Source organism: Muntiacus reevesi, chromosome 8 (genome assembly GCF_963930625.1).
Source record: "Muntiacus reevesi chromosome 8, mMunRee1.1, whole genome shotgun sequence".
In the NCBI taxonomy this organism is placed as follows: Eukaryota; Metazoa; Chordata; class Mammalia; order Artiodactyla; family Cervidae; genus Muntiacus; species Muntiacus reevesi.
In genome coordinates, this window is record NC_089256.1 from 46,176,012 (window position 1) to 46,186,559 (window position 10,548).

At 48.3% G+C, this 10,548-nt stretch overlaps 1 protein-coding gene across 1 annotated transcript in view; it reads left to right on the forward strand.

Moving 5' to 3' along the window:
- Window positions 1–5,059, forward strand: part of PDIA5 (protein disulfide isomerase family A member 5) — a 92,233-nt gene extending 87,174 nt beyond the window's left edge. Inside the window, exons 16-17 of the mRNA XM_065942437.1 lie at window positions 4,294–4,428; window positions 4,832–5,059. Coding sequence (XP_065798509.1) covers window positions 4,294–4,428; window positions 4,832–4,912 — 216 coding nt within the window. The 3' untranslated portion in view covers window positions 4,913–5,059. The remainder of the gene's footprint in view (window positions 1–4,293; window positions 4,429–4,831) is intronic.
- Window positions 5,060–10,548: the final 5,489 nt, after the last annotated feature.

The window sequence follows — 10,548 nt, forward strand, 5'->3', positions numbered from 1 at the left end:
TAATTATCTTAACTTGGGCCAGTAATGTTGCTGACCTTTTTCTAGAATTATTCCCCTGTTATGCCTTGTCTCTCCTTCCAAGCCAGGCATCACCCTCACTCATTTTCAGGAACACACTTAACTTCTCTGTCCCAGGCAGCTCACAGGCCAGCATTCCTGGAGACGGCTCTCAGTAGCAGCAGGAAGCATCCTGTTTTCAGCCAGGGGCGCTGGTGCCATGATGGGTGGGTGTCATCCTAGAACTATCAGATCAGAGCCTCAGGGGATCAGGAATTTGTGCTGACCACAGGCTGGTGTTTAGTGACCACTGGCCTGACTAGCCCTCTCCCCCTCCTGAGGGATGAAGGCCCAGAAAGGAGGAGCTGTGTCTCTTGCACAGGGACACCCAATGTGTCACTGACAGCCAGAAGTGGGTCGACTGACTCCCGATTCTTCCTGACACCCCATGCTGCCACCTGTGAGCCAGAATTGCATTTTTTTTCCCCACCCAGAAACTTGTCCCTGTTCCTTCCCCAATCAATATGCAGTTGGTTGTTCACTTCCATTTTCATAGCCAAAGTCAATATTAGCTCCTGCAGAGATTTATTTTACTGAATCAATAAAGCCGCATGAAGCAGCTCATATTTTAGCTGGGGAGCCTCCCCCTCCCAGGAGGTTACTGGGGACTTTGGCAGTTGACATGCTGCGGGCAGAAAGGGCTGCACACTGTTAGTGTTGGAACAGGAGGCGTTCTGGAGGTGGCCGTGAGGACCAGGATCTCAAGTGGAAGGCTGACCCCTGGCCTGGCAAAGTGGGGCCTCTCTCACTGCTCAGCAAAGTGTCCCAGCCCGGGGTTGGGGGGCGGTCAGCAGTACAGCACAGCTCCCGGCCAGGTGCAAGGTCATCCCAGGAGCAGGCCGTGGAGGAGCGGGGGCCCCTCTGTGATTGGCTGGCGAAGCTAGGGTAGCTCTGGCTGTGTGGTGTGTGTTGTGTATCGTCCCTCGAGTTCATAGAAGGGAGATCTCCCTGAGGGCAGGGACCTCGTTTGCCCTTGAATCCCCCGCAGTCTTGACGCCTGAAATCTCTGTAGGTCTTGACTGGATAAAGAAACTGGGTAACATGTTTGATAGTTCCTAGGTGCTCCTCCTCTTCTGCTGACATTACTTCTAAAGCATTTTGTGACGTTGTCCTCACAGTAGTCTATCACCTCAGCATTATTACTCTCTCGTTTTACAGATGAGGAGATTGAGTCTCAGAGAGGTTAAATGACTCGCCCAAAGCTACCAGATGGAAAGGGGCAGCATCAGAACCGAAAGTATAGGCATGGTCAGAGGTCTCCCAGAAGTGAACTCGGGGCCTGGACTCCCGTGCAGGGGATTTCTGGGGAGGTGGTCTTGGGAAGAAGTTGAGGGGATGGAGGAAGGGAAGCCAGAGCAGGTGTGTTAATGAGCAAATCACTGCATGGCTAACTAGGCTCAGTCCCTGGAGACCTCAGCAGGGACAGAGTCGTCCCCCTCGGAGGTCGAGGTGTCCTCAAGCCTCTCCGTCACTGGCCTCGCTTTTAGCTCCCTTCAGCCGAGAGTTGCAGGTGCCATTGGCAAGTGCTGGACAGACAGGATGTTGCAGGACACTGAGCCACCTGCCGTGGAGCAAATCTAGAAGTTAGTGTACGTTCAGTGCTGCGGGTGAGTTGGTACAAATCTCGAGTGGGTGTGAGGGGGGCAGCACTTAGGTGACACTGGGGTAGATGTGGAGAGGTTTATTTGCTGCCTTCTTTCCAGAGAGTCTAAGCCACTTCCTGAAGGGCCCATGCCTGTCTCCCCTTCTGCTATAGAGACTGAGAGCTGAGGAGCCTTTGCAGCTGGAAGAAGCACTTCATATATGTAACTGGCAGCTATATTAGGGGATTCGGAATAAGTACCCATTTTTTATTTAGTTGATTTATAAAACCATACACTACATTTCCCACAGCTCCAGGGAATGTATATAAATTAAATTTATAATTTAAAGTGGATGCAGGGAGAGCAGCAGCCTGGAGCAAAGCTCATTAAACATTTTCACAGCCTAGCAGGGGAGCAACAGCCCCTAGACGAGGGCAGCCCCGGTGCACGGTCCCCACGGGCCCAGCTGCTCAGCACCTGCCCTGAGAAACGGAGCCCTGAAGACGGCCAGAGGAGCCTCTGCCTCATGTTCCTAAATTAATCAGGAAGGGCTTTAGAGGATGAGCTGGAATTCTCAGAAGCCTGCTGGTATGTGTGGACACAGACAGCAAGCTGACCCTGCCTGAAGGAGACAGCTTCCCCACTTTCCTAGCCACATATTTCCTGTGGGAATGCAGGACAAGTACCCTGAGATTTGGCTTTTAAAGAAAAGCTGAAAAGCCAAACTTTCTATTAAAATCTTTGGGCTCTTTTTCTAGGTTGGCAACTAAGTCAGATTCTCTCTTTTTTTTTTTAAATTTTCTGTGGGCCAAAGAGGAGAGGACTGAGAGTCAAATACTGATTGTGTGCAGAGTTTGCAGACTCTGCTCTAAGAGGTCTCATCGTATAGAATGCTATGTAGCCGAGGGGTTAGAAGGGGGCTTGAAGGTGGGTAAGTGGGGGACAAGTGACTAGTCACCAGAATGCAAGGCTCACTCTTCACTGCCTGTCAGCCCTGCTCACCTGGGCACAGGTAAATAAGCATGACTGTTGGTGCCCTGCGGGGCTCTCCTGCCTGGAAAGGGGGCCTCCATCCGAGTGTGAATAACCAGCAGCCAGAGAACCCTGTGAGTCACAGCTGTCCAGCAGCTTTAAACCTCCAGCGCAGTCGTAGTTCTGTGTGGGCTCCTGAGTGGGTCCTGGCCCTCAAGGTGCCACGCTGATTCCTCTCCCGGGTCCTGGCCTAGGCTGATCCTAGCTGGGTGCTCTTCCCTCGGGCCTTCATGCCGCTGGCTGCCTTATATCACTGATGGCTCAGATCAAATGTTAGCTCCTTGGAAAGGCCTCCTTGGCCATCCTGGTGAAAGCAGCCCCTCTGGCCGTGGTCTATCCAAGCACCCTCTTAGTTCCTTCAGGGCATCCTTTGGACTCCACAGTGATCTCGCTTGTTATGTGTCTGTACTGCTTTCCTGTAGTAAAAATGTCAGTCGCTCGATGGCTGACTTTGTCAAGGTCACCACTGTCCTCGTTGCATCCAGAGCAGGCTTGGCTTCGTCAATGCCACCACTGTTGTGTAACGCTTGTGGATTGCTCTTGCCGTTAATCAACCCTCTCCTCTCCCTCCCTGCTCTGTGACTCTCAGCAGGAGAAAAGTTCCCCATGTCTGCTTTACACCCTCTTGTTGGGAAAGAGCAATAAATAAGGAAAAACTGCCCAGCACGTGGAATTTGTTAGATGGGCAAGAAGAGGGCAGCAGCCGATTTAGGAATCTCTTTCTGGCCATAACCTGTTTGCTTTAGTCATGTTGAACTCTGTCCCGGGTTCTGGAATGTGTTCCCCAGGATGGAATCTGCTTCTCCCCCTCCATCATTCCTCCACCCAGGGGGCAAACTTTGCAGAGTGCTTCTGAACCGCTTTGCAGACCATCCTGGCACCCTGGAGCACCTCCACACACCTCCTGTCATACCTTGGATTTGCCTCTTTACCCAGCTCCCTGACCAGATTCTGAGCTCCTGTTGGGGACAGAGCCTGTGTCCCGGGCCAGTAGGAGTGCCTCTAATAGCAGCTAACGTGTGCCGACCTCTGACCATGTGCCCTTCACCTCCCCTGACTTATCTCACTCAGTCTTTAGGATGTCCTGATAGCCCGGGTGTTGGTACTATCTCCATTTTACAGGTGAGGATGTTGAGGCATGAAGATGCTAAGTGACTTCCCGTAAGTGTTAATATGCAGCCAAGCCAAGACTTACACATAGAAAACTTGACTTCAAAGCTCTTATTCTTGACCTTGGTACTACACTGCCTCCCCAAAAAGATGTTCAGGAAATATTAGTTGATGAATGAATAAGTCCCACAGTGCCTCACAGAAAGTATCACAAACTTGTAGTGTTTACAGATGCTTTCAAGTCATAGTTTCCTTTACATTGTACTCTTGATTTTAAAGGGTAGTCTGAGGGCATTCCTCACCTGTCTGCCTGGGGAATTAAAAGCAAGTGCTATTGGGCTCAGTGGGGCATGGGGCTGGGGGTGCTTTGGTTCAGCGTGTCCCTGCTGTTGGGGAGGAGCTCAGAAATCACAGGCTCTGGGCCTCGGTGCAGCCTGCATACAGAGGATCCAGGCCTCAGCTCTCAGACTGGAGACCCCCATGCTGAGCCTCCCCTTCTTGCGCCCTGCAGATTGCCTGTGTCGCTATTGACTGCGTCAAAGAGAAGAACAAGGACTTGTGTCAGCAGGAGGCAGTCAAGGGCTACCCCACTTTCCACTACTACAACTACGGGAAGTTTGTGGAGAAGTATGACACCAATCCGACGGTGAGTCGTGGGGAGGCACTGCCCCGAGCTCTGTCTGCTGAGGGGCAGGGAAACAGCCACTGAGGGGGCTTCCCAGGTAGCACAGTCAGCTGCGACGCTCAGAGCCAAGAAGGCGAGGCTCCGGCCCGGCTGGAAGGGAATCCCAAGAGGTTTTCATACAAGTCCTGGCCCAAGAGCAGGGTGGGGGCAGAGGAGAATTCAGGGTTCCAGGGTGTGGGAGGATTTCCTCACCCACTTTTCAGGGCTTCTCCATAGTCAAGCTTCCCACATGGGCCCGGCCACCCCCTCAGCTGCCTCTCTGTGTCCAGAAGTGTGAGCACGCAGAGGGTCAGGAAAGGGGCATAAAGGGAGGGCGCACATCCTCATGGAGTTACAGGTCCTACTCTTCTCTTCTTCCCTACAGGAGCTGGGATTTACCAATTTTATCCGAACGCTCCGGGAGGGAGACCATGAGAGACTAGGAAAGAAGAAGGAAGAATTGTAATTTCTGCCTCAGAGAAAGCTTTTCCATTACACTGTGAACGATACCTGTTTTGTTGTTCTTTCTGAATTTCCACGTGTTCTGAAGACGAAGTTTTTTATAGCCGCGTGTGGCCGTTTTGTACAATTTTGAAATAAAATTAAACCGATTGTTTGGTGGTGTGGATTATTTCCACGGAGCCCAAAGGTGGATGCCGTATCCTCCCTCCTCTGTGTCCTCTCCTGGGGGGTGGAGAGCCCCACTCCTCGGTCATGTCTGTTCAGGAGAGACCCTGGGGCAGGCGGGTGAGGAGGGAGGCAGGGATACTGGCCCCAGTCAGCCACTGGAGAGCGGAACAGGGGAATCGGATCACGAGATAGCCTGTTGGACAATGACTGATTGGGGGACGGGGGACGGGAGGCGGTGGAATGCATTAGGATGGTCAGGAAAATGGGATTCTGAAGCTTATGGGAACCAAGCATTAGCTTTTTCTGGATCATTGTGGTTTTAGTTTGGGTGTGTTTTCCTGGAATGTATTTGCATATTTCTCTTTCTCTGACTATTTCTGTCTTCCTGTCTCCATCCCCTCCCAGCTTTCCCATTAAAGAAGACTAAATCTCCACTCCAGGGGATGGTGCAATGGTCAAGCCCAGGCTGAAAGGGCATCTAGAGTGGACTAGCGAGTTGGGGGTAGGGGGTGACCTTTGTGCGGCCGCTTGCTCCTCACCCTGGCTAGAAGGGATGGTGTGTGGGATGTGGGGGCGTATACTCAGTGTGAGGATGCTGGTCTGTAAACCAGCTCCCCTCGCCCCATGACAGTAACCTCCAAGCTTTGCAAGCGTGCTTCTCATGGACGGGCACCATCCAAGCCTCACTCCGACACTCTCTTATCTCTTTCCTGACTATCTTTCCCACTGGGCCTGCCCCCTGTATCCCTGCATGAGTAGTACCAGCCCTGAGCTCAGCATTTCTACCAGAGCCATGGTTCTTCTCCACAGGAAGTAGAGCAGCCTCGCTCTGCTCTCTGGACTTCAGTGTTCTGCAGCGGTCTTCACCTTGCAGTCCTTGGGGTAGTTCGAGGTGCCATCTCCAGAGCTGCAGCACTGGGCAGCATACTTTGGTGGCCTTACGGGGCGGTTGGCCTGTGGGCACAGCCCTGTTTCCTGGACCAGACCCACCCTTGCAGCCCCTGCCTTCCTGCTGATGGGTTCCCAACTCAGAGGTGGGAGCCGCAGAGTTCCCTGTGGCAGCACACAGTGCTGTTAAGTGAGCTCGAAGGCTTTGAAAACCCTTGTTCTGGGGCAGTGTCCCAACTTCCCAGTCCACTCACTGCCTGGTCAGCCTTTTATTGTCTTTAAGCACCCACTTTTTAAAGTGGTCCTTGGTCTCCCTCCAGGTGAATGGGTATGAAAGAAGCATGTGTTTATCTTTACTGATCTCCCCTGGTGCCATACACTATCAGACAAAGAGCCATTTAATCCTGATGCTGAATGTCATATACCCTCTCCTGCAAAGGGGCTTGTGAGTGTGTGTGCATATGGGCATGCGTAACAGTTGTTTGGAATATTTGTGGGAGAAACATATTTGTGTCTTCAAAAATGTTTTTAACTGCATCTTTAATGCCTGAGAAAAGCCACTCCCTGGCTGAGGGCCACTGGTGCTCTCATTCAAAGCACAGGGCTTTCTTTCCATCTTATTCCACTGTCTGGGTTGGCTTCTGTGTGAGAACTTGAAAGCATTAGGAAATGGCATTCTTCTCCCTCTTTATTTGCAGGATTTGTTAGTTATAGAGCTCTTGTCAGAGTGTCTAGTGTTTGCTATGACTGGGCATGACCGGAGCAAGTTCAGCCCAGCTCTGAGAAGCTGCCTCTGCAGACAGAGCTCCATTCCTCCACTCTCCTACCCCCCACCTCTCCCCCCATGCCCCAGTTCTTGAGCTTTGTGCAGATTGGTTAGAGCATGGCCCCTGGTTAGTCCCATTCCCAGTGGTTGGTTCATTCCCATGCTTGGTTCATCAGGGATTCACTGGTATTCAGTACAGTGCGTGCGTGCTCAATAGCTTCAGTTGTGTCCAACTCTTTGCAACCCCAGAGGCAGGATGATAGCCTGCCAGGCCCCTGTGTCCATGGGGTTCCCACCCCTCCCTAACCCTCACTCAAGGACCTGCCATTATCCCCTCAGTTCCCCTAGATCTTACCTTTGCTGGCTGATTTTTCTGCAAAAAGCAAGGATATAAGTTAGGAAAACATGGATTCCCAGTATTCATTCTGGTGGCTTTGGCATAACCTTCACCTCAGTTTCTCTCCTTTGGGTCATTGCTTCCAGTTCCATTCCCTCCTGGTCTGCCTTACCCTGTGGCCCCCTCTGCTTCTCTCCCTTAGGTGATTGCCCATCAGCACTAACCTGGGCTCCCAGAGCTGGCCACCAACCCTTCCCATCTTCCCCATGTGGTGCCCTCCCTTCCTAGAGATATTTGGCTTCCAGAAACTCTCCTATGCCAGGCACAGGCAGGTGGTGCTCTGGGTTCAGGAAGCGATTTGCTCCTCCAATGTAAAAAGATGTGTAATCTCATCTAGAAAGCACCAGGAGGTGAAGCCTGGGGCTCACGTGGCTTGCCCAAATCACACAAAGTGGAGGAGGGGCCAGTCCTGTTCCCAGGAGGCTCCCAGGTACAGTGGCTGGGCATTGCTGGTCACAACTGAGCTCCCTGTAGGTATGCTTTTGCTGTTTACTCAAAGCAGTCAATCCTAAAGGAAATCAACCTTGAATATCCATTGGAAAGACTGATGCAGAAGCTGTCGCTCAATACTTTGGTCACCTGATGCAAAGAGCTGACCCACTGGAAAAGAGCCTGATGCTGGGAAAGCCTGAAGGCAGGAGAAGGGAACAACAAAGGATGATGTTTAGATGGCATCACCGATTCAATGGACACGAGCTTGAGCAAACTCCGGGAGATGGTGAAGGACAGGGAAGCCTGGCGTGATGTAGTTCATGGAGTCACAAAGAGTTAGACATGACTTAGCAACTGAACAACAACTATTTTGTTATTTTAAGGCTGGAAAAATGGAACTAATATCCTTGAGCTAAATGTGAAAACCAAATTACTGTTATGTTCCTACCAAATATATGCCTGCCCCCAAATCCTTTGTTTTAGGCCTAGGATGTCCAACATAGTGGCCATTATCCACATATGGCTATTTAGTATTAGAAATGCGGTTACTGCAACTGAGAAGTGTGTGTGTATGTGATGCCTTTTTTGTTATGAATAGATATAACTTAAAATTTACCATATTCAAGTGTATACAGTTCAGTGGCACTAAGTGTATTCACGTTGTTGTGCCACCATCATTAATATCCGACTCCAAAACGTTTTCATCACACCAAACTGAAACTCCACTAAACAAGAACTTCCCATATCCCCCTCCTCCCTGCCCCTAGTAACCACCATTCTACTTCTGTCTCTATAAATTTCCCTCTTCTAGGTACCTCATATAAGCTAGAGCGTATATTTGTCCTTTTGTGTCTGGTTTATTTCACTAAGCATGATGTTTTCAAGGTTCATCATGTTATAGCATATGTCAGAATTTCCTTCCTTTTAAGGCAGGCTAATATTCCGTCATATGAATACACCAAATTTCGTCTATCCTCTCACCTGTCAATGGACATTTGTGCTATCTGTGCCTTTTGGCTATTTCTAATAATGCTCTTGTGAACAAAATTGTGCAAATCATCTGTTTGAGTCCCAGTTGTTTTGAAAGTGGATTTGCTGGATCATGGTACTTCTATGTCTAGTGTTTTGAGGAATCACAGTACTATTTTCAATAGTGGCTGCACCATTTTAAATTTCTACCAGCAATGCACATAGGTTCTGATTTCTCCACATCCTTGCTGAAAGTTATTTTCTCTGTGTGTGTGTGTGTGTGTGTGTGTGTGTGTGTGTGTGTGTGTTGATAATAGCCATCAAAAATTGAGGTCAAGAAGAGAAGGGGGCAACAGAAGATGACATGGTTGAATAGCATCACTGACTCATTGGATGTAATCTGAGCAAACTCCAGGAGATAGTGAAGGACAGGGAAGCCTGGCGTGCTGCAGTTCATGGGGCCACAAAGAGTCAGACACGACTTAGCAACTGAACAATGACAACAATGGAAGTAAAGTGGTATCTCATTGTGGTTTTGATTTGTATTTCCTTAAGATTAGTGATGCTGAGCATATTTCATGTGCTTTTTGGCCATTTGTGTATCTTCTCTGGAGAAGTGTCTATTAAATCCTTTGCCCATTTTTGAAATGGATTGTTTGTGGGGTTTTGTTATTGTTGTTTCCATGTAGGAGTTCTTTATGCATTATGGATATTAATCCTGTATCAGATATGTGATATGCAAATATTCCCTTCCATTCAGTGGATTGTCTTTGTTTTCGCTTCCTCAATGGTGTCTTTGGATGCACACAAGTTTTTTATTTTGGCGAAGTCCGATTTATTTTTTCTTTTGTTGTCTGTGCTTTTGGGGGTGATTCTAGTAAATCATTGCTAAGTTTAAAGCTTTTCTCCTATGTTTTCTTCTAAGAGTTTTATGTCTTACCTTTGTGACTGATCCAGTTTGACTCAAGTTTAAGGTAAGAGTCCAGGTTCATTGTTTTGCATATGAATATCCAGTTTCCCCAACACCATTTATGGAAAAAACTATTTTTTCCTCATTGAACAGTCTTGGAACCCTAGTCAAAAGTCGTTTGTCCGTATATGTGAGAATGTAACTTCTGAGCTTTCTATTCTATCCCATTGGTCTGTATGCCTGTCTTTATGCTACAACCACACTGTTTTAATTGCTATAGATTTGTAGTAAGTTTTGAGGTCAGGAAGTGTAAGTCCTCCAGGTTTGTTCTTCTTTGTCAAGATTGTTTTGGCTATTAAGTTCCTTTGAAATTCCTTATGTCTGTGCCGTTTATCATATGTGTAGATTTGCATCACCAGGGCTGCAATCAAAACATAGAACTGTTCCACCAAAGGTCTCTCTTATATCGCTTTATGTTCACACATTTTCTCCCTTTCTCTCTCACCACTAAAACCTGGCACACGCTAACTTATTTTCCCTGTCTGTACTTTTGCCACTTGGGAATGTTATGAAAATGGGATCATACAACATCTAATCTCTTGAGATAGCTTTTCTTATTCTGTGTAATACTCTTGAGGACTATCCAAGTTGTTGCATGTACCAATATTTCCTTCCTGTTTATTGCTGAGCAGGATACCATGGTATGGATGTACCACAGTTTGTATAACCTTTTACCTATTAAGGAACATTTTAGCTGTTTCCAATTTTGGACCATTACAATAGAGCTACTTTATGTATTGATGTAAATTTTTATTTCTCTGGGGTAATCACTCAGGAGTATGATTGCAGGGCCATGTGTGTGTTTGCTTTTAAGGAAATTGCCATACTTTTCCAAAGTGACTGTATCATTTACTTTGTCACCAGTAATTTTGAGAGATCCAATTTATCCACATCCTCACCAACATGTGGTATTATTATTGTTGCTGAGTTGCTGTTAGTTTTAGCGGTTCTAACTAGTATGCAGTAGTATCTCATCATGGTCTTACTGTACCTTTATTTCCCTAAAGATGAGATGCTAGATATTCTTCATGTGTCTATTTGTCATCTCTG